The 23,622-nt window shown below is 45.1% G+C and overlaps 1 protein-coding gene and 1 pseudogene across 1 annotated transcript in view; both read right to left on the bottom strand.

Annotated features, from left to right (window-relative positions):
- SCD5 (stearoyl-CoA desaturase 5) overlaps window positions 1-15,230 on the bottom strand; it is a 45,396-nt gene extending 30,166 nt beyond the window's left edge. Inside the window, exon 1 of the mRNA XM_048509604.1 lies at window positions 14,716-15,230. Coding sequence (XP_048365561.1) covers window positions 14,716-14,938 — 223 coding nt within the window. The 5' untranslated portion in view covers window positions 14,939-15,230. The remainder of the gene's footprint in view (window positions 1-14,715) is intronic.
- A 3,594-nt stretch (window positions 15,231-18,824) lies between these two features.
- LOC125440443 lies at window positions 18,825-18,928 on the bottom strand (annotated as a pseudogene).
- Window positions 18,929-23,622: the final 4,694 nt, after the last annotated feature.

Below are 23,622 nucleotides of genomic sequence, written 5' to 3'. Positions count from 1 at the left end.
TCAACATCTACTGAACGAAAATAGTTCATTTTTTCAATATCTTTAGGATGATTATATTCCATATAGAAAGTACTTCCCAAACAACTCACACGTTTTTAAGTATGTTTTCACTATAGTCTTCCTCAGGAGAAGCAATTCTTTCAGGAAAAATTATTCATTCATTTGCCATGCAATTATGGACAATTATAATAATATATATAAATACATTTATTGAATATTCTTTTTTAGCCATTTATATAATTTAATGTGTCCTTAACATACTTTAACTGTTGGGCTATTCTTACTGAGGTTAAAAAAAAATGAGGGGAAATTGGATCATTTATTAAAGGTACTTGATGGATTTGGATTGGAGATTTACCACTAGTCATCAGATACGATAACATTGTGGAATTATGGAATTGTTAAATTACGTTTGTATTGCTTAATTGTGTTTCTTCCATTCTATAAGACAAATTAGTATCTGTTTGATTTAATCTATAAAAGTTAGCCAAGTAGCAATGTCTATTTTACAATACAATATAAGATGGTGTTTGTATTGAAGCCAGAGAAATCTTGCATTGTCAACGAACAAGGTCGGGGGGGGGGGGGGGGGGCTGGCAGTTGCCCAATACATCTGGGTCTCTATCAGTCACTCAGTCAAACCAGACAAGATAAAGAAACTTTCAGTACTATAGTTCTTTGTCTTTTCAAACCCTCTGTCTTTGAATAAGTTCTGTGGGTTCTTTGTGTTAAGACAGTCCAATCAAATGCCTAGTATAAACTTCCAATCAAATTTTACCACTGTTATAATGCAGAAGGAGGGACATTATGGTGTATTGTAAAGTAACTTTCTTTGTTTTATTCTGGGGGCATGTGTACATAATTTTCTGTATGTGTTTATGTTTCCCTAAACTTTCTGTTTGCAAATATAAACGTTTGACTTCATTAGACCAATCATTTGTCTGGAGATTTTTATTTCCAACAGTTGTTTTTGACATTTGCCAATGGGCTGTGGTAAACTTCATCCTTGTATAACAAGGGATGGAAATATGTGTGAAATTTGTTCATTTGGCAGGGGTACCTTGTAGGCCTTGAGAAAACTATATCACTTAGAAAGGCTTGTTTCATGAGCATCTTCAACATATTTATAAATCAAGTATGAGAGATGGACATCCTATTCCAGTGGTGGTGAACCTATGGCACTCCAGATGTTCATGGACTACAATTGGCCATGCTGGCAGGGGCTGATGGGAACTGCACTCCATGAACATCTGGAGTGCCATAGGTTCACCATCACTGTCCTATACTGATATATTATAGAACTGGAAAGGATGTGGCTCAGGGGTGGTGCATCTGCTTGGGATGTCTGAGGCCCCCAATTCAGTCCCTGGTATCTTCAGCTAAAAGGGTCAGGTAATAGGTGACATGAAATACCTCCACCTGAGACCCTGGAGAGCTGCTGCCAGTCTGAGTAGATCAATTGCTGTGGTGTATCTGCCAGAGGGACATGTGGGGTCACATGTCCCACGGTGCCACTCTTTTGATCACGTGGGGGGGGGTAAATCCCACCCCTCTAGCAGAAGCTGCAACCCCCCCACACACAACTCCCCCACTCATCTCTCCAAAACCACAACCCCTCTGTATTATTTATTTATTTATAGTTCAAACTTACTATAGTTCAAACTTACTATACCGCCCATCCCCCACTCATCTCTCCAAAGCTGCAAAACCCCCCCACCCCGCTACCCCTGCTCATCTCTCCAAAGCCACAAACCCCCGTAACTCCCCCACTAATCTCTCTGGCAGGAAGGGGGCCGACAGCTTTAAAGATGGAGGAAAGACAGCACGGTATAGCCCGATCGAAGAAGAAGAAGAAGAAGAAGAAGAAGAAGAAGAAGAAGAAGAAGAAGAAGAAGAAGAAGAAGAAGAAGAAGAAGAAGAAGAGGAGGAGGAGGAGGAGGAGGAGGAGTTTGGATTTATATCTCCCCTTTCTCTCCTTTAGGAGGCTCAAAGGGGCTTACAATCTCCTTGCCGTTCCCCCCTCACAACAAATACCCTGTGAGGTAGGGAGCCAGGCTGCCATAAGTGGGGCATGGGGGGCGTGTTCGAGTTGTTGTTGCCCCTGGCACCATTTTCTCCCTGTATGCCTCTGATTTCAGCTTCATGTATTCATGTGGAGAATGAAACACAGTTATTCACTGAAGTTACTTGGTATGATAGGTCTTCCGTAAATTTCAGAAAGATTTTAGAAACAGACATACCAGCCATTGCAAAAACCATCAGTGTGGTTCAGAGGAAACACATCTGAGAAACCAACTGGGCTGAACAATAAAAAAATTTAATCCGGTCTCTGACGAGAAGGGACACAGGACACTATTTCTCTTGTGCCTTCTCCCTCCCGGCAGTAGAATGAAAGAGAGGATGCACAGCACTTGAAAACCAATTTGCATATTAAACAGCATTAATGTCCCTTGACAAATGCTACTTCTGCACTTCCGTTATGTCAGATGAGCGTTCATAAGATCTGAGAGAGAAAAAAGACTTGCTTACAATCTGTACATTCAAAGCAAAACAAATTTTCGGTTGCTACAATGCAAGACCCACGGTCGTTACACCACAGATACTGGAAGAAGAAGAAGAAGAAGAAGAAGAAGAAGAAGAAGAAGAAGAAGAAGAAGAAGAAGAAGAAGAAGAAGAAGAAGAAGAAGAAGAAGAGGAAGAGGAAGAGGAGGAGGAGGAGGAGGAGGAGGAGGAGATTGGATTTATATCCCCCCTTTCTCTCCTGCAGGAGACTCAAAGGGGCTTACAATCTCCTTGCCCTTCCCCCCTCACAACAAACACCCTGTGAGGTAGGTGGGGCTGAGAGAGCTCCGAGAAGCTGTGACTAGCCCAAGGTCACCCAGCTGGCATGCCTGGTGTGGCCGTGGTCTGGTGGATCTTGTTCCTAACATTTTCGCCTGCATCTAGTGGCTGGCATCTTCAGAGGTGTATCACAGAGGGAAGTCTGTTACACACTGTGAAACGTTAGGAACAAGATCCACCAGACCACGGCCACACAGCCCGGAAAACCCACCAGAACCAGTTGAATTCGGCCGTGAAAGCCTTTGACAATACATCGATCACCTAGTGAGTCCAAGGGTGACAGAAATATGAATTAGGGAAACCCCTCTCCACACTTCAGAACTCATTCTTGGTAACTAACGACTCGTTATTATATGTATGCATGTGTAACTATGTAGCTCAGTAGTAACAGCATTAGACGACAAGTGCAGAGACAGGTTGCCAACTCCTGACTGGAAAATTCTTGGAGATTGGGGATAGAGCCTGGGGAAGGACCCAAGCAAAGTATAATGCCATAAAGCCTGCCCTCTGAAGCAGACAGTTCCTCCAGGTGTCAAACTCACGGCCCTCCAGATGTTATAGACTACAGTTCCCATCATCCCCTGCCAGCATCATGCTGGCAGGGGATGATGGAAACTGTAGTCCATAACATCTGGAGGGCCACCAGTTTGCCTCTGTAGTCTGGTGAACAGCTATAATTCTGGAAGATCTCCAGGCCCCACATAGAAGTTGGCAACCCTATAAGACCATGGTGGCGAACCTTTGGCACTCCAGATGTTATGGACTACAATTCCCATCAGCCCCTGCCAGCATGGCCAATTGGCTACAAGGGAGAGACTAGGATTCAAATTCTTCCTCAGCCTCGAAGCCCTCCGGTTGACCTTGGGCTAACTGCCTTCTCTCAACCTGACCCACCTGACAGGATTCTTGTGAGGGGAGGTGACCACATATACCCCTTTTGGAGCTCCTTAGGGTAAGGTTGGAGAGGAAAAATAAACAAACCAATGAATAGAGTCTCAGTGCATTTTGTTTTTGAATGAGAGTGGACAGACTGACAGTGTTTCGAGGCTGCCATTTACGTCCTCCAAATCACCACTCCTTCCTGGTTCTCACCCATGGAAATCCATATGATAGCACAACACCACTGGCTTCATTTAACACTTGGTATGTCCCATGTTTTTGGTCTCTTAGCTGCTATCTAAACCTAGTTCACTATGACCTCTCTGAGCCATTCATTGCCACCAGCTATGTCTTGCTGATGAATAGTCAGCAAAAGTTTGGATGCTTCTCCTGTAGAAGTTTTACTGTACCTTTCAAAATCATTGTCTGGGGAACTCATCCAAGAAGTCATATATATCACTGAAAGGAAGTATCTTATGCCAAGTCTAGGGTGGGAAGGCAGAGAACAGAAGAGAAACTGGCTTGTCCAACCAGGACTTTGCGTCAATTTATGACCTGAACTGGCAAGCTGGACAATGTGAGACAGGAGAATTGCAAGGCACCTTCTTGGTCTGGATGCCTGCCCAGATGTCTTCATAGAGCTGGACTCTACAAAGGAAAGAAGCCAAAGGAGAGACAACAGCATAGACGCTCTAAATGTACTTCCTTCTGAATGCCTGAAGTGCAGAGGAATAGCTTTCTGTTACAACAACAACAACTAGCCTTTATTGGCATACAAGCTCCTTCTGTTTAAATTAAAGGGCTAAGGGCACGCAAGGAAAGGGCTAAGGGCCTGCAAGGAATCAAGGGAGCAATTCATTCAACCTGAATCTTGCCCTCCAGGTAGGGTGACCAACTCTGGGTTGGGAAATACCTGGAGGTTTTGAGGGGCTGGATCCTGGGGAGGGAGGGGTTTGGGGAGGGAGGGATATCAGTGAGATATAATGCCATAGAGTCCATCCCCCCAAACAGCTGCTTCCACCAGGGGAAAAGATCTCTGTTGCCAAGAGATTGGTCCTAATTCTGAGAGATCTCCAAGCCCCACTTGGAGGTTAGCAACCCTACCTCCAGGATGAAATAAGTCCTCTGTGTATATATGTATGTAATGGAACAATCTGCTCTTTCCCTATTATCTGTGTGATTTAGTTTGGCCCCACTGGGTGGAGCTCTTGGTTTCAGTTACCAGTTCTTGTGTGTTAGCTAAAGCTGAGGGTTGTAAGAGTTGCTATTCTTGCAAATAAAATGCTGTTGTTTTGTACCAGCTTGTCTCTTCTGAATGGACCTAAAAGCCAGTGCCTGAGTGAGAAGTATAGTTCAGGGGATACCACACTCTCCAGGGCTAGAGAGGCTAATTGCTGGACAATTGCTCGGGGGCTCCTCCAGCATAGAGCCATATGCTAATCTATGTAGATTGTGACTTGCTGTCAATAAATAAATAAATACTATGCTAAACTATAAATATTTGTTATTGGAAAATGAATATTTTAGCATGTGTTTTAAAGAAAATGAACCACTTCAATGTTATTTTTTATGGTAATGTGGAATTGTGAGACAATTATGTTCCTTTTAATTTGTGAGACAAATTAAATATCTTTTTGATTTAACTTGTGAAAGCTGACCAGTCAGATAACAGTGTCTGAATACAAAGCACAATGGTGTCTGTGAGGTGCAGAGCCAGAAGGTCATGGATCAGGGCTAACCCAGCTAGCAACAATTAAGGAATGTATGTGAACATCTGCTTTTTGTCACACCAGAGAGATAAGAGACTGTGTTCTATTGTGTAAAGTAAATGATACTCTGTCCAGTTATAAAACTAGCCAATCAGAAGGGCTATCTATTTTTGCCTTGTAACCAATGGTATAAGGATTTCTGATTCTCCCCCCCCCCCCCCCCTTGGAACACGCATATGATTCTCTGTGTGTGTCCACTTTCTATTGAAATAAAAATATTTGTACTTCACTTTACCAAAATGTATGACTGGATTGATTAATATCCAAAAGTAACAAGTGGATGTTGGCATTCACCTCTGGTTCAGAATCGCAGTCACCTCTGCAACTACAACCTGGATAGCTTTAAAAGGGGCTTGGACAGATTTATGGAGGAGAAGTCGATTTATGGCTACCAATCTTGATCCTCTTTGATCTGAGATTGCAAATGCCTTAACAGTCTAGGTGCTCAGGAGCAACAGCTGCAGAAGGCCATTGCGTTCACATCCTGCATGTGAGCTCCCAAAGGCACCTGGTGGGCCACTGCGAGTAGCAGAGAGCTGGACTAGATGGACTCTGGTCTGATCCAGCTGGCTTGTTCTTATGTACAAGTGCACATATGTGTACATACTTTGCGGGGGGGGGGGTCTATAATGCTGTTAAGACAGTCCTGCTAATTGCAAATGACTGCTGACCTCAGTGTGTTGAATATTCGATCCTCACCAGGACGATTGTGACTTTTCCTCTTGTTCTTTGCTTAATTTGTGGTGGTTTGGGAATAGAGCTTAAGGAGGGAGGGATTTGAGGAGGGGGTGGGGAGGTCTGCAGGTTATACTGCCATGGAGTCTACCCTCCAAAGCAGCCATTTTCTACAGGGGGGTTGATCTGGAGATCAGTTGTGATTCTAGAAGATCTCCAGGGTCTACCTGGAAGTTGGCAGCCTGGCAGAATGGAGAATAAGATCCATCTTGGTGAAACTGGGGTTCTCTCCCCACATCTAACAACTCTTGAGGGGAAAAACCAAAGATCAGTTGGGATCTTTAGCTGTCTTTAGCTGCGTGAATGCAACTTATACTTCTGTGAATCTCACAACAGTTGACCTCTCAGATAGCTATTAGTTCAGGCCAACTGTATAAAGTTTCTTTCTTTCACAAAAGATTACACAGGCTTGAATGGTGACAAGTGTGGAAACACCCTTCCAAAGCTATTTCCCTCCATCTGCAAGAAAAGATGGTCTGGCATATTACTCCTCATGTTCACAACCTTCTCTTCTCTATCAACTCTTTCACGGATAAAGTGCATTAGCTCTCTCAAAGAAACGAAAACGTCCAAAAATAAAAAGTGTAGGTGTACACTCAGCAGAGAGAAGGCATGCAGAGAATGCCAAGAATAGCAAATATGTTTTTGTCTTTGAAGAGGAATTTAACAAACAGTTCCTATTTGGGAAAGAGTAGAAAAATGGAAGGGGGTGACTTTAAGAAATTTAAAAACATGGTTCTCTTAGTTCAGGGCCTCAATTTATCTACGATGGCTGAAGTCATGAATCTTGGAGAGGGTGTTCAAAGTTAGAAATATAAACAGGTAAAGTGGTCTATAAAGACAGCAACACTGGTCAATTTCTTTCAACAGCAGCCAGAATAAAACCAGTTCTAAAACAACCATTGAATCTTAGTTCAGAAAGCTATGGGGCCATCTTACTGGGGAGAGACTATCATACTAGTAGTAGTAGTAGTAGTAGTAGTAGAAGAAGAAGAAGAAGAAGAAGAAGAAGAAGAAGAAGAAGAAGAAGAAGAAGAAGAAGAAGAAGAAGAAGAAGAAGAAGAAGAAGAAGAAGAGGAGGAGGAGGAGGAGGAGGAGGAGGAGGAGGAGTTTGGATTTATATCCCCCTTTCTCTCCTGCAGGAGACTCAAAGGGGATTACAATCTCTTTGCCCTTCCCCACTCACAACAAACACCCTGTGAGGTGGGTGGGGCTGAGAGAGCTCTGAGAAGCTGTGACTAGCCCAAGGTCACCCAGCTGGCATGTGTGGGAGTGCACAGGCTAATCTAAATTCCCCAGATAAGCCTCCACAGCTCAGGCGGCAGAGCTGGGAATCAAACCCGGTTCCTCCAGATTAGATACACGAGCTCTTAACCTCCTACGCCACTGCTGCTCTCCTAAACTAAACAAAAACTTCTAAGTCAGGGTCCCTATCATTTTTGAACCTGCTGACGACCCATTTAGAATTCTGACACACGGCGGGCGCAGCTAAAAAAATCGCTGCCACAGAGGCATAGCCAGCCATAAAATGATCGCCACAGCTTAATTTCAGTAATACAGTGTAGATCCTTTTGTGCTGTGGTGGCAGCTGCTGCCAAGATCATATTTTGAAAAAAATCTGTGCAGCCATTCATATCTTCAGCAGTCAATCAAAGAAGCCTTGCTGGGCAGAATCACTACATGGCCTCACCTACTTTGTAAAAACACTTGGCAGGTACCGGAAAAGGTATTGGGGGCTGCGGGATTCTTGATCAGGGTAAGCACTGACAGAGGATGCTGAAATGCGGCTCTACCCAGTAAATACGCAATTATTTCAAAGCACTGATACTTTGTCATGTGCTTTACACTGCATTGTAACGCTTGAATCTTGTTTTGGTCCTCAAGGTTTGTTATTTCCCTCATACTGTCTTCAATTTGGTTTTCGTGTTTGCTCACTTGTATTTATTTTTAATGAAAAATCAATAAAACGGGCTTAAAAATCTCTTCCCTCTGAAAGAAATTAGAAGGTCTCACACTATGAAATATTTCTTTGTAAAAGAGATCACTTGAAGAGAGAAATTATCCTCCTTCCCTCAAGACACTTTAATAAAGGGTCGCCCAGTGATGAAGGTGATTGGCAGCAGGTTCAAGATAAAAGAAGGGATTTCTAAGAAGAAGGTATTTTATGTGATCTATAATTGTCTTATAGAATTCATTACTGTAGGAAGGCCAACATTTAGCAGAAGGTATTGCCAGCTTCAGAGTATTGTACCCTTAGCTGGTTTCTTGCTTAATAGTTTTAAAATTCACAAAAAATATAGTAATCAATGCCAGAGCCCCAAACAGGCTCTAAATAAGTAACCCACAACAAAATATTTTCTTTCTGTCCTCCAGGCATTTGGAGGTGACTCAGCTTCTCATGGAGAAAAAAATTCTGTTTACCAGTAGCTTCCAGAGTAAAGTCTTTAAGACTAGGTAAACAAAAACAATTTAAATCAAGAAGCAGATTAATTTAACAGATAAAAAAACAGTCTTATTATTTGGAATTCACATCACTGAGAATTGTCAACATAAAAAGGAAGACTTCTTTGTTGTGTTATAAAGGGAAGAAGGCAAACACGTGCTTTACAGTGGCACGTTGACTTCAAAGGATTTAGAATGGTCTAACTGTCCTCAGGCTAGCCCAAACTTGTCAGATCTTGCACACTAAGAAGGGTTGACCCTGGTTAGTGGATGACAAACCATCAAGGAAGTTCAGGGCTGCTACAGTCTTCCTCAGGAAAAAAAAAAGATGTTAGTAGGGTTGTAGATTCCTCCGCCACAAAACTCAACGTGCCAGATCTTCTTTGTTATAGCATTCTCCACCTGTGTCCGCAAGCCTACCTAGCCCTGCTCCCCCCATCTTTGAAAGTAAAAATACAATGAACTATAAATGCTCTTATATCAAAGTACCGTGTTCGATAATGCACAAAATAACGGTTTTGACAAAGGCAGTCCATAAAAGCGAATACTTCTCATATTAATTTGGGACTACGTTCTAATGTGGAAGCATACCATTTTTTCGACTGCTGCACCTCAACTGACCTTCCTGACATCTTTTGCTGAGACAGAGTATAGGCAGAGGCAGGCAATGGCAAACCATCTGTGTTCCTCTTTTGCTTTGAAAACCCTGTGAGGTCACCATATGTCAGCTATGTCTTGACGGCACTTTCCACCATTTCTGAACATTCTTGATGAAGCTATTTCAAGATGTCCCCCGCCACAGAATCCCCGAGTTCCAACTAAACCAGATAATCATTACAAAGTCATCCACAAGGAACAAATAGAACGGTCTGTCTTAAGCAATTAAAACCATCTCCAAAACCAAAGGGACCCAGCGATGGTGGTGGGACCCAGTCAATAACATAAAAGTCAGAGAGAGAAACTACTGATGGCACGGCTTGTGAAAAGTCAATCAGGGAAGTTAATACAACATGAGATTTCCATTCCCCACCTAATTAAGTCTGATTTAAATTAACAGAAAGGACAGAATTTCTACTCAGTTCTCCTCCACCTGGCAACAAGGCTGATTAGCTTTTACATTATGGGATTACAAGGCAGAAAGGTTTAGGTTACCTTGGTTACAGACACGGGAACACGTATACCAAGACAGACAAGTTAATTTTACCACCTTGTAGTCTGGACGGTTTTAAAATGGAGGTTAGTAATGTGTCAGAAGTAAAATAAAAGCCAGCGTCATTACAGCGGTCAAAAGATGGGTGTAATGATGACCTCTAACTTAGATGCCTCTTTTAAGAACATGTAGCTATTTGCCATGGCAGTGAAATGGAGTTCCCATGTTCAAAAGAAAGGTACTTCAGAATATCAGGCAGGCCTCATACGTGCTGCAAAGGCAGAGGTGGGATCCAGCAGGTTCTCACAGGTTCCCGAGAGCAGGTTGCTAATTATTTGTGTGTGCCGAGAGGGGGTTACTAATTGGTGATTTTGCCACGTGATTTTTGCCTTAGTTACGCCCCTCCTCTCAGCAGTAGCGCGCAGAACTTGAAGCAGTCTAGCAGGAGGTGCACCGGCGTGCGTGGCAGCCCGCGCCTGCGTGCATTTGTTTCCCGCCCAAGGACCGGCGCAATGCCCGTGTCCTTGCCACAGCCCTGCCCAAGAATGCCCCGCCCCCGGAATGCCCGGCCACACCCCCATCGTGCCCCACCCAGCCCCATTGGTGCTATGCCACCGTTTGAATCCCACCACCATGGAAACCTGTTACTAAAATTTTTAGATCCCACCACTGTGCAAAGGGGTTGGCATGGAGTTGGCTGTCTTCATTCTGTACTTGTGAGTGCCCAGAAAAACCTGTTTAGAAGAATGATTCAGGTTAAATGTTGAAACTTTAGGCCCTTTCCACACATACAGAATAATTCACTTTCAATCCACTTTCACAATTGTTTGCAAGTGGGTTTTGCTATTCCGCACTGTAAATTCCAGCCGCAAAGTGCTTTGAAACAATAGTAAAATTGTTATACTAATATTCCTCTTAGTTAATAAGTAGCAGTCAATTTTTAGAATGATAGGTGCAATAAAATGTCCAAGGATTTTGTGGGAAATTATTGGAAAACTTTAAATGCTCTCTTAAGTATAGAACATCATCAAAGTTAAGATCCATTTTAGTTAATGATGCATGCATGTTGTTGTTTTTTATTTTGTTAATTATGAAAAATACTAAAATGTATCAAAAGAGAAGGTACAAAATGCACACATCTCAGAAAGTAAAAAGTAAAACAAACAAACAAAAGAAATCGACATGATTAAGGGGTTGAAGTGCCTTCCCTGTGAGTGAAGTATCTGGGACTTTTCAGCTTAGAAATGAGATGACTAAGAGGGGTCATGACAGAGAATTATAAAATTGTGCTCGGGGCAGAATGAGTGGGTAGAGAGAGACTCTTCTCCCTCTCCATAAAATACCAGAACTTGTGGAGACCTGAGGCCGAGGGCCTGACTGACAAAAGGAAATACTTCTTTATGAACTGAGTGATTAAATTGTAGAAATCGCTGCCAGAGTCCGCTGCCACAAGCATAGATGGCTTTTAAAAGGGCTGAAACAATTCTTGGAGGATCGTCTGTGGATGGTTATTAGCTATGGTGGCTAAATGGGGCCTCCACACGAACAGGAGGTGTGCCCATGAATGTCAGTGCCAGGAGGCAACTTCGAGAGGAGGAGGAGGAGGAGGAGGAGGAAGAGGAGGAGTTTGGATTTATACCCCACCTTTCTCTCCTGTAAGGAGACCCAAGCTTACAAGCTCCTTTCCCTTCTTCTCCCCACTACAGACACCTTGTGAAGTAGGTGGGGCTGAGAGAGTTCCGAAGACCTGTGACTGGCCCAAGGTCACCCAGCAGGAATGTAGGAGTGCAGAAACACATCTGGTTCACCAAATAAGCCTCCGCCACTCAGGTGGAGGAGTGGGGAATCAAACCCGGTTCTCCAGATTAGAATCCACCTGCTCTTAAGCGCTACACCATGCCTTTGTTAGCCATCCAGGGCAACTGGTTGGCCACTGTTTGAATCAGGATGCTGGATGAAATGGACCACAGGTGGTCCCATCCAGTAGCTCTCAACTTCTGATGTTCTTAAGAGGGTATGCCCATGCAAGTGATGTCCTACTTGGCCTTAGTTTTCCCTGTCTGTAGAAACAGTAGGTAGGTAGGTAGGTAGGTAGGTAGGTAGGTAGGTAGGTAGGTAGGTAGGTAGGTAGGTAGGTAGGTAGGTAGGTAGGTAGGTAGGTAGGTAGGGTTGCCACAGTCCACCTTCAGAACAATCTATTTTCTCAAGGGAAACTGATCTGTGTAGGTGAAATATCAGGAGATGAGGTGTCATTCTGGAGGATCCCGAGGTCCCACCTGAATGCTGGCATCCCTAATTTGTTATGGCTAACCAGCAAATGTATTCCCCACCCACAACACATTGTCTTTTTATGTGATAGCCTTCTTCCTGAGGGAATACAAAAACCCAATATCCAATCTACACAAAGCCCTGGAGTGGGAGGATAGTTTTGCTGAAAGAAGAGAATCGCTGTTTCTCTCTTCCTTTAAAAACAAAAGAATTAGGAATACATTTCAGTATCCAAGAAGGGAAGTGCACTGTACCACAGCAGTGGCGTAGGAGGTTAAGAGCTCGTGTATCTAATCTGGAGTAACCGGGTTTGATTCCCAGCTCTGCCGCCTGAACTGTGGAGGCTTATCTGGGGAATTCAGATTAGCCTGTGCACTCCCACACACGCCAGCTGGGTGACCTTGGGCTAGTCACAGCTTCTCGGAGCTCTCTCAGCCCCACCTACCTCACAGGGTGTTTGTTGTGAGGGGGGAAGGGCAAAGAGATTGTAATCCCCTCTGAGTCTCCTGCAGGAGAGAAAGGGGGGATATAAATCCAAAACTCTTCTCTTCTTCTCTTCGAACAACCGATTGAATGACCAAAAAGAAATGAAATCCAAGTGAAAGAGTCACAAACCAAAAGGGCATTCTATATATTCCAGCAACCCTTTAAAAATGCCATATGAACATTCCCAAACTGGTGTTAAAACAGAGGGCCCAGCCTCAAAAGTGAATGGGACCCCCCTGGTCCAATGGATGCGTTCAGAAATATCACGTGTGGCCTTAGTCCTTCCTAGATTGCACCACTCAAGTGTGTGCAGGGAAGAGGTCTGTGCAACAGAGACAAAGAAGTCCTGGGACAGCCATCGATACTGCAGTTGCAGAGTAATTACGCCTAAGGAAAACCTGGAGATGCAGGTGAACAAAGGCGAGGGATGACACTATAAATGAGGAATTGAGGGTAAAAGAGAGGGCAGGCAGGGGTCACAGCATCAAAAAGCCACCTTGCATAGTGAAGTCACACAGCGAACAGTGTGTGTGTTAAGTGCTGTCAAGGCGGTTCTCATTTTATGGCGACCGTGTGAATTAATGACCTGCAAAACAGTTTAGTGTCACACTGTCACACCAAAGTGACATTGGGCTATGCCCGATCAATAGAGAGTCAGATTTCTAAGACTTCAAAACCTGCCTGCTTCCTTCTCCCAGACCTCTTTTGCCCTGCAGAACCCTTTGCCTTGACGTGTTCAACTTTAATCCGCCACTTCTCAGCCATCCGCTCAGGATACGCAACTGAATTTTCTCTCCTGGCTCTCCCTCTCTTTCTTTATCCCTAAAGGGATTTTAGGAATCTGTTTATGATTATAGGGCTGTTTTGTTTATGTTAAACCTAGGAAGTGTCCATGGATTTTAACAGACATCATTTATTAAAATAATCTTGCTTGCACAGTAGGTGGCAAGGGAGGAAGAACTCTCAGCATGCTCAGAGGCACACTTCCCAGCCTGTTGACAGAAGGGGAGAGTCAAATCTAAGGAAAGGAGCCCTGGTGTGGGTGGTGGCTTTCAAGATTAGCCCTGATTTTGAACATGATCGCATCCGGGCAAGAGGCATTCAGAAACCAGAAACAAAATCTACAGCAGCAGGAGGAGATGAATGGGGAACTCTTTAGAACGGTTACGGCCTAATCCAGTAAAAATGTCAGCGCTTAGCAATCTTCCTGATGGCTTCAAGAGCTGCAATTGACCGACATTTCCATTCCTGCCCTGGATTATTTCATTGAGGGCTTATTTATGCTTCCATTCAGAAATGAATTTAAAAGTAAGCCAGCCGCACCACAGCGCTACGGAGTTAAAACTACGAAATCTCTTATTATCAGGCCAGCCTTCTGAAGGCAGTAAACAAATACCCTGATCCCAAACTCGTATTACTTTTTTTAAAAAAATTAATTCATATCAATGCCCTCCCCCCTGGTAAGTGACTTCAGAATCGGGGGGCCAGTTTCTGTATTAACCCCTCCTTCTACATAACACATTTAGGGATATATTTACCCCCAACAGGCACATACCAATTTCACATAATAATTGGGAGAGAGGTTGGGGGTGTTTCACCAGCGTTTAGGGCTAGAACATGCACTGAAGCATACACTGGGGCATTGTCAAAAGTGGGCGTTCACAAGATCAGCAAGCGATTGTTCACCTTTAAAGCATTCTTTTATTCCAAACGATCAAAACGATCAAAAGGTGGGCTCGCCCTCGCTTCCATGACCTTGCCTGTTTAAGAGCAAAATTACGATTTTAAGAGCAAAAAGGAGATTCCGGCTGACCGAAGAACAACATACCTAGGACACACACACACACACAAAACCCCTATTCCGGATTCATTGATCTTGCAAACATACCTCAAAATGGCAGGAAATCCCTCAAGCAGAAACACAAGTAAAACAGTCACCTCGGAACTAGCCCCAGAGACAAAAAAAATTTGCTTCTCTACAAAAGGAAAGCTGACCCAAACTAGGCCCAGTATTAATTGCAATTAATTCCCTGAGGATCAGCACAGAGACTCAAAACTAACCCCTGTATTGCAGATTTACTTTTCTCCTTGCGACCATCTCATCGTCTCCAGTCATCGGGAGACCAAATCGAACCAAACCCTTACCCCAGATGAGAGTGAAGACGTGGCTCTTGGGGATGAGGACCAGGGAATATCCAGCGGTGGCGTGGAGCAGGGTCATCAAGATGACATTCCTCCAGACAATTTCGTGCGGCCGCCCAACTTTGCTCCTGGCTGCTGTGGATCCTGGCGACCCTTCTTCTCTTCCATCACAGGACAGCATCTGGGCTGCTCCATCCATCATGCTGTCGGCTCCTCGGTCTGACATGGCTGAAGCAGCGCACGGACAGTGATGGGAGACTGCCAAAGCCAGCCGGAGGGGGTCTCTCTGCTGTGGGCTGATCAAGAGCTATTGTTGCTTTTTGCCTTGGGGGTGTCAGTGTCAGATTGCTGTATTTTTTCCCCCTTGGCCTCGCTTTCCCTTCCCCCTTTTTCTTCAGATCTTCTGGGTTCAGGACTGCTTTTTTGGACAGGGTCTACAGCCGTGGGTTCCAGCGTGCAGCATCTGTTGCTGGCATCTCATCCATGGTGCTGCCGCTGCTGCTGTGGCAGAGCCAAACTCCCGCACAGCAACAGAGGATGAAAAAGGTGGGGGGGGGGGGGGGAGAAAGAGAATGGGAGAAAAGACCTGCATAGCTACAGCCAATCAGAATCGCATGCGGTGCTCTTAAAGGGGGAGGGAGATTGGGGAGGGAGGGGAAGAGAGGCAGAGGGGAAGAGAGGCAGGGGGTGAGTTACAGCATGCCCGTCCACCGTGGCTACATATTGGCCAGGCTGAGAATGTATAATATACGTTTCTTCATCCAACACAGGGACTTGACTGTGAAGTTTCAGGGCAGCTGGAATATACTTGCAGGCAAAGCCTGCAGGCCTACGTCAAGAAATTTGGGCTTCTTCTGGACAATGCCACTGAAATCTTTCCTGCTAGTAACATTATTTTTATTTGTGCTTCCAAATCAAAAACATTCTCGCAGACAAAAAAAGTAAACAACTTATAAGCAAGTCAACAAAACACAAATCACAAAGGGCTGATTTCGTAGAGACTTCCAGTTTCTTCCAGCCCGAACGGCAACCCTTCAATACTAAACTTTCAGTACTGTAGCAGTAGTAGTAGTCTTTATTGTTTCAGCCATTGGCTATAACATCCAAAAAGAATACATAGTCGAAAAGGAAAATCTTACATACAATTAAAACACTAAAATTGAAATAGTAAGTTTGTCCTTAAGTTAAAATAGAAATAAATTACATTCACTATAAACAGGTTAAAATGCCGTATCAGTACGAGCACACCGCTTTCCTGCTGACACTACCTTTGCAAATTAACATCTGTTTCTCATCTGAAAGCGCTTCACTAATCAGATGCGGGGGTGGGGGGGTTCCCAAAAATTAGTGATGTTTGTCAAGGACTCCAATTTATCCTAAGAAGGGTTTTTTTAAAAAAAAATTGCATTAAGGGTTGTGGTTTAAAGTACTGAGATGCGACCAAACAGATCCAGGTATGATATCTGGTGGCTGTAACGAAGTTAAGCATTAATTCTTGTCAACAAATCCTTCAGTCCTCCTCAGAGTTTTAACTGTTGTTTTTTAAAACCTTTTGTATTTATTTTAAGCTCTGGTTTTAACTTGTTTTTAACTTCTTGTGTGGCGGTTTCAGTGGCTTTCAGGTGAGATTTTGATGTGTAGGTTTTGGTCTGTGGCCCTATGGGAGCAGAAGGGCAAAGTAAAAATCTTGATGCTGCTACAACCACAACCAAAAGAAAATGCGGAATGTTTCCCATTCTACCTTACTTTCTGCATCCTAAAGTAGCTCTCATGCTCTTAAATTAAACCACTTCCCATGCTGGACCCATTTAGATCCTATTTACAGTAATGCAAGGTTTTAATGCTCTCTATTACTGGGGGAGGAAAAGGACATAAAACATTTATTTTCATACACTCTGGGTCCAGTTGTGAATCTAAAGGTTAGGGAGATTAAATGTTCTGGTCAGTATTTGTGTGACCTTTTGTATTGTAACAAGCCATATTGAGCACAAAATTTAGTTTATTTTTTTTAAGTCACAACTTTACCTTCTTCTCACAAATGTAAGACCCAGTTTTAACCTCAGCAGAAGTACAGAAGTCCATGGATTTAGAAGTGTGTAGCTCTGCTTGTAAATGGATTTTTTTCCTGTCCCAGGTGCCATTCATATCTGTTTTTCGTGATCTTAACAAAACCCTGGGATTGCCAGAGGAACAATTTCTGGATCATCCACAGAGATCTTGAACAGACAATAACCTTTAAGAGATGCTGAAGTTGTGTCCTCCATATTGCCAAGATTTTCCTTGGGGAACTCTTTTTAATAGACTTTCCCCTCTTATACTGAGATTGCTTTCTGTGGTTCTTTTTTAAAGTGATGTCTCAAAAACTTCATGTTATTAGATTGTCATTTGTTGAGAAATTTCTCATGGAACACAAGCCAAACATGGTTTTAATGGCTCTTTCATAATTTTTTGATGCTAATTTTGGGATTATCCTGTGGACGCTTCAATAGATGTGTTTAAATATGGTGTTGTATTAAGAAAAATTCCTGTAAATGGTTCATTAGTAAAGATTGAATAGAAGTTTTAGTTCTATTAAAATTGTTACTGTTATTATTCTATTAAGCACTGATGACTTTGTTATCAATATGTGTTTGGTCTTCCATTTGCTTCTTGGAAGTAATTGTTTTATACGTGTTTATGGTATTTTTGGATTACTCTCAGTTTTAGTGTATGTATACATTAAATTGTGTTTATTTTATCTATATTGTTTTGTATACAGTTGGTTCTTTCTATAGTTTTCCTTAACTGTTGTTTTCTTTGTTAGTTTCAGGTTTTGATTCCCTTATTTTTTTTTAACTTTACTGATGTGGAAATCTTTCTGTGTTTGGAAGAGACTGATTTCTCCTGTTTGGAAGAAACGGATTACTCCTCTTGGATTTTAGTTTCAGATCAAAACATGCAACCCAGCACCACTACCTACTATAAGAAATAGGACAACTCTTTGGTCAGTTCCCCACTGAGGATTAGATGTATGTTCGTCACACAAAATATCCAGGTTTCCAGCAGAACTCCCCACTTCGCCAGTGCCGAACACACTTTCATCCCATTTCTGGCACACACACACACACCCACCCCAGCACGTGTTATTTTAGAACCTGCAAGAAAGTAGACCTTTTCAAAAAATGCATGGGCAATCTGGAGCGGTGGGGAAGTTTTCGGGGTGAATCCAGATTCGTTTTTCCCGCCGCTAGTAGTGACATGGAGCCTCCCATCCAATGAGAACATAGTGGGCTGTGCACGATGTGTGCGCAGCCTTTTTTTAATTTTGCGGACCAGAGATCCACATGGATCTGGAGGCGGAGCTTGGGGGCACAGCCAACAGTATAAAGCTGGAGCCAGCAAGGCTGAGCTTGGTGTTAGACAGGTGTGTCTGGCCCCCAAACTCCATGTGGAATTTCTGGTGGGGTGCAGTTCAACGGTGGTCGCTGGGAGGCTGTGAGTGCAGGCCCCCTTCAAGAGGTGGGCCCCAGGGCATGTGCCCTACCTTGTCCCACTTAGATACACCTCTGCCCACAACGTGGACAAAGCTGGTCTGCAGGAAACACATTACTGCTCTTCATTACCATGTGTCCTTGAGGCTATTTTCTGTTCTATTTGAATTGATTTTTGGTGGCTACATTAGTCTTAATTGTGTCTAGTTTTTGCCAAAATGTGTAGATTGCTATATTATTGTTTTATGAAGGCTATATATAAGCTTGAAAATAAATTCAGAATGCAAAGTGGAACGTTTAAAATGGGAAACAGCGTTCAGACGAACGCAAAGCCGTAGTTTATTCAGCTGTGGTTAGCGTGTGATGTCAAGATTCAGCTCACAATCATTCAGATCCTAGGTCACCTGGAAAAGCGCGGGATTTGTCGCTTTCTCTTGGTTGCTCGAGAGAACATGGCTACAGAACAAGCACAGATTAAACAAGGTTGTCTGCATTCAGAAATTGCACAAAATCATTGTTAAACCTAACAGGTTAATAAAATAAAACTAACTTCAGTTCGTGGTTTGATGAATCCGTATATCTGTTTCTGAAGGATGGCTGCATCTGTAGAGGAGGAGGGGGAGGAGTTTGGATTTATACCCCACCTTTCTTTCCTGTAAGGAGACTCCAGGTGACTTACAAGCTCCTTTCCCTTCCTCTCCCCACAACAGACACCTTGTGAAGTACCTAGGTGGGGCTGAGAGAGTTTCGAAGACCTGTGACTGGCCCAAGGTCACCCAGCAGGAATGCAGGAGTGCAGAAACACATCTGGTTCACCAGATAAGCCTCTGCCACTCAAGTGGAGGAGGGGGGAATCAAGCCCAGTTCTCCAGATTAGAATCCACCTGCTCTTAACCACTACACCACACTGGCGTAGAAAGAAGAGGCGGTTGAGGGTGGGAGGAGAGAAAGAAAGGAGAAGAAGAGAGGGGGTAGATTGAGAAGGTGTGGGGGAAACAGAGGGGGACATTAAGAAAGTCGGGGGAGGTTAGAGAGGAGGGTGAAAGGGGGATTGGTAAAGGATTGCCAGAGAGGGGGTGGGGGAAGAGAGGGGGGAATGCTGAAATAGAAAGGCTGGGGGGAGGGGAGAAAGGGGATGAGGGCAGGAGGCAAAGCTGTTGGACCTCTCCCCACTTTACTTACCGGTCGCAACTTGTCTTAACAAGTCTTCGTTAGCATAGCAGCTTACATACAGACAACCACTTTAACCATTAGTAGAATTTAACCATTCAACAATTTAACCATTAGTTAAATTATGAAAATATGAATATGAAAATAGTAGTCCAAATTATTATATATTTCTTGTAGAATATCCATGGGATTTCTTATGGAATGAATGAATGCATGAGGTTGAGGCACTGAAGAAGACACCGAAATACGCAGTCAACGTACGCAGCCGTCTGCTGGTACCAACCCATGGCTTTTCTGAATGGACTACAAATTCTTATTATTATCATGTGCTTTATTATGAATGACTATATGGACTTTTGCATGTGTACTACTTTGAGGAGAGCAATTGGACGTAGATAAACAAGATTTTGTATTGAAACTAAGGTTCTGAATATATGTATTTGAGTTCTGATTGAAACAAGTCATGAAAGCTTTTGTTATGTATAATATGACAAAGAAAATATTTGACTAAATAACATAGCCAGATTTGCGATGTAGTTTATTGATACAGATGTATGAACGTGGCATGTCTTTTGTTTGTTTATTAGTTAAATTATACCATAGTTTTGTGAGAAGTCTGAACAGAGCCATTTTGTTAGACAAGCAAAAAATGAGTGGTGTGTGATAGTGGAAACTACAGCACAGGTATTTAAAAAATCAAGTTTGAGTGCCAACTGTTAAAGTCAAAAATTAGCCCCTTGAACAGACCACAAAAGGGTCTCGAGGAATGCAGAGGACTGAGAGTCGAGGAAACAGATACTTTACTTGTCTTGTCCTGCTGTACTTTACCCCAACTCAAGAGCACCTTTGGACAGACAGCTGAACGGCTTACTTATTAGGTTAGAACCATTTGTGCATCATTGCTACAAGCATTCATGCATTCTAAAAGCTCTAATCTGTGCTTTCTTTAGGGTTTTTTTTCAGGGCTACAGTATTTGGGGTATGATTTGATACTGTTGAAACGTCCGTCCAGAGGACGACTTGCGTGCTCAAGTCAGGAAAGAATTTAGGCCATCTAGCTCCCCTTCGCTATTTTACTAAACAGTACTGCTCATTATTGCTTGATTCCCTGGCCTCATTTTATCCACTGTGTCACATTACAGAGTTGTCATTAGAAGGGGGGGGAAAAATGACAGCGCTTCTGTTGTTCCGTGTTGTGCTGCAGGATTTGTTAATATGAAGTTCATGAATGTTCGGATGACCCAGATTCACAGACCAATGAAAATAGTTCTCTGGGACTAGAGGACATCAATATCTAGGACTGGCAGAGAGTAACAGAGAGGGTCACATCCCCGTGACTTTACAGCGCTGCCAAGTCATTTGCAGATCAAAAAACTGAGTAAAATAAGCACTCGTGCTTCAAGATGAGCAAAAATATCCCTTTAAACAATCCTCTTTTGTCTCATTCAGAATATGAAATCACCCCATAATCAACATCCTGAAAAATCTTCAAGATTAGATACGGATTTGAGAGACATGTTGACAATCCTCTCAGCGCATTGTCGAAGGCTTTCATGGCCGGAATCACTGGAGTGTTGTGCGTTTTCAAGGTTGTATGGCCGTGTTCCAGTAGCATTTTCTCCTGACGTTTCACCTGCATCTGTGGCTGGCATCTTCAGAGGATCTTAGTTGGGGGGACACTGAAGATGCCAGCCGCAGATGCAGGCAAAACACCAGGAGAAAATACTACTGGAACACGGCCATAAAGCCTGGAAATCCCACGACACTCTAATCCTCGAAGAGATAGAAAAAGGGCAGAGAAGGGCAACGAGGATGATTGAAGGATTGGAGCACCTTCCTTATGAGGAGAGGCTGCAGCGTTTGGGACTCTTTAGTTTGGAGAGGAGACGTCTGAGGGGGGATATGATTGAAGTCTATAAAATTATGCATGGGGTAGAAAATGTTGACAGAGAGAAATTTTTCTCTCTTTCTCACAATACTAGAACCAGGGGGCATACATTGAAAATGCTGGGGGGAAGAATTAGGACTAATAAAAGGAAACACTTTTTCACGCAACGTGTGATTGGTGTTTGGAATATGCTGCCACAGGAGGTGGTGATGGCCACTAACCTGGATAGCTTTAAAAAGGGCTTGGACAGATTTATGGAGGAAAAGTCAATCTATGGCTACCAATCTTGATCCTCCTTGATCTCAGAGTGCAAATGCCTTAGCAGACCAGGTGCTCAGGAGCAGCAGCAGCAGCAGAAGGCCATTGCTTTCACCTCCTGCATGTGAGCTCCCAAAGGCACCTGGTGGGCCACTGCGAGTAGCAGAATGCTGGACTAGATGGACTCTGGTCTGATCCAGCTGGCTTGTTCTTATGTTCTTATGTTCTAGAAGTCGCAGATCAGCAACCCACTGAGCAGCTGGGCCATGAAGGAGAGGGTCTGGTCTGCCAGAGGCTCTTCTTGTGCCCTTGGACAAGCATGCAGAGGCGGTGTGTTTTTGCCCACACAAGCAACATTGCCGCATTGTTCCCCCACAGCAGCTGGCCTTCCTGAAGGTCAACTTCCCAGTTTGAGACTGTGAGGACGAGCAAAGGGAGTGCGTTTCTGTGCCAGCATTTTCCTTGTCAGTGTTGGGAAGTCGAGGCAAAGGGCTCTTCCCAAATTAAAATGTCACGAGAAAGAAGCAGAACAGCCCCTCGATCTGATGGGCAGGAATGTCTCGCCCATCCCTAACACCCTTTCGAATCCACCTGCACTGGAACGACTCTGCTGGACTCTTGTAGTTGTGCAGCAGAGGGCAAGAGGCACACGAGATGGACTATGGTGGCTGCAATGGGGAAGGGCTACAGTACTATAGGGCAGTGCTGGCGAACCTATGGCACGGGTGCCAGAGGTGGCACTCAGAGCCCTCTCTGTGGACATGCGCCAACAGAGAGCCCCTCCACACACACTTCTAGGCTGGCCTGGGCCGCTGGGCTTGATTACTAGCATTAAACCTAAGACATAGTTTTGGATAAGCAGTGTAGGCAACCCTATTAAGCCCACTAATTTTCATGGGAGGAACTAAAGCGTGACCCTTTACCTTTCAGTAAGCTTGGTTGCTGGCAATGGGGCTTGCTTCTGAGTCAACCCTCCCAGGGTCATGATTTACCCGTTGGAAGAGTTGCACGGTTGCTTCAAAGCAAAGCCATGACTACCACCAAGCTTACTCCTGAGTAACGCACGCCTCGGAGCCAACTGTTTTTTCTAAACTAAAACCTCAGGTTAAATTGCCGTGTTGGCACTTTGCGATAAATAAGTGGGTTTGGGGTTGCCATTTGGGCACTCGGTCTGGAAAAGGTTCGCCGCCACTGCTACAGGGGGATAGAGTCGGCGCTCACATAGTCCCCAGCCAAACCAAACCAGAATTGCATGAAGAAAATAATTCAGCTGCACCAGAACAGTCCTGCCTCTTGTTGGCATCGAAAAGGACAGAGTAGGACAAAGGTCTGCCTGCCTCAACCCACCGCAGCACCAAAATTAATGAAGTTAATCTGCATGCGGGAAACGTTCCTCCTTGGAGGGATGGGAGGTGGGGAAGGAGAGCCAGTGGGGAAGAGCTCCTCCTGAGGCCATGGTGGTGCACAGGCTGCTGAGAGAGGAGGATCGGGATCGCCCAGAGCCCTTTCGCTTTCTGAGGCCTTCCTTGGTCACCTGATCAGTCAAGTACATCCCAGTTTAAATACGCATGCCAGTGGGGGGGGGGTGGGGGGGGGGGGGGGTGGGGGGGGGGGGGGGTGGGGGGGGGGGGGGGTGGGGGGGGGGGGGGGTGGGGGGGGGGGGGGGTGGGGGGGGGGGGGGGTGGGGGGGGGGGGGGGTGGGGGGGGGGGGGGGTGGGGGGGGGGGGGGGTGGGGGGGGGGGGGGGTGGGGGGGGGGGGGGGTGGGGGGGGGGGGGGGTGGGGGGGGGGGGGGGTGGGGGGGGGGGGGGGTGGGGGGGGGGGGGGGTGGGGGGGGGGGGGGGTGGGGGGGGGGGGGGGTGGGGGGGGGGGGGGGTGGGGGGGGGGGGGGGTGGGGGGGGGGGGGGGTGGGGGGGGGGGGGGGTGGGGGGGGGGGGGGGTGGGGGGGGGGGGGGGTGGGGGGGGGGGGGGGTGGGGGGGGGGGGGGGTGGGGGGGGGGGGGGGTGGGGGGGGGGGGGGGTGGGGGGGGGGGGGGGTGGGGGGGGGGGGGGGTGGGGGGGGGGGGGGGTGGGGGGGGGGGGGGGTGGGGGGGGGGGGGGGTGGGGGGGGGGGGGGGTGGGGGGGGG

The sequence above is a fragment of the Sphaerodactylus townsendi genome, linkage group LG10 (genome assembly GCF_021028975.2).
Source record: "Sphaerodactylus townsendi isolate TG3544 linkage group LG10, MPM_Stown_v2.3, whole genome shotgun sequence".
Classification (NCBI taxonomy): Eukaryota; Metazoa; Chordata; class Lepidosauria; order Squamata; family Sphaerodactylidae; genus Sphaerodactylus; species Sphaerodactylus townsendi.
The sequence above is the reverse complement of the archived record's forward strand: the minus strand, read 5'-3'. Positions and strand labels throughout refer to the sequence as shown.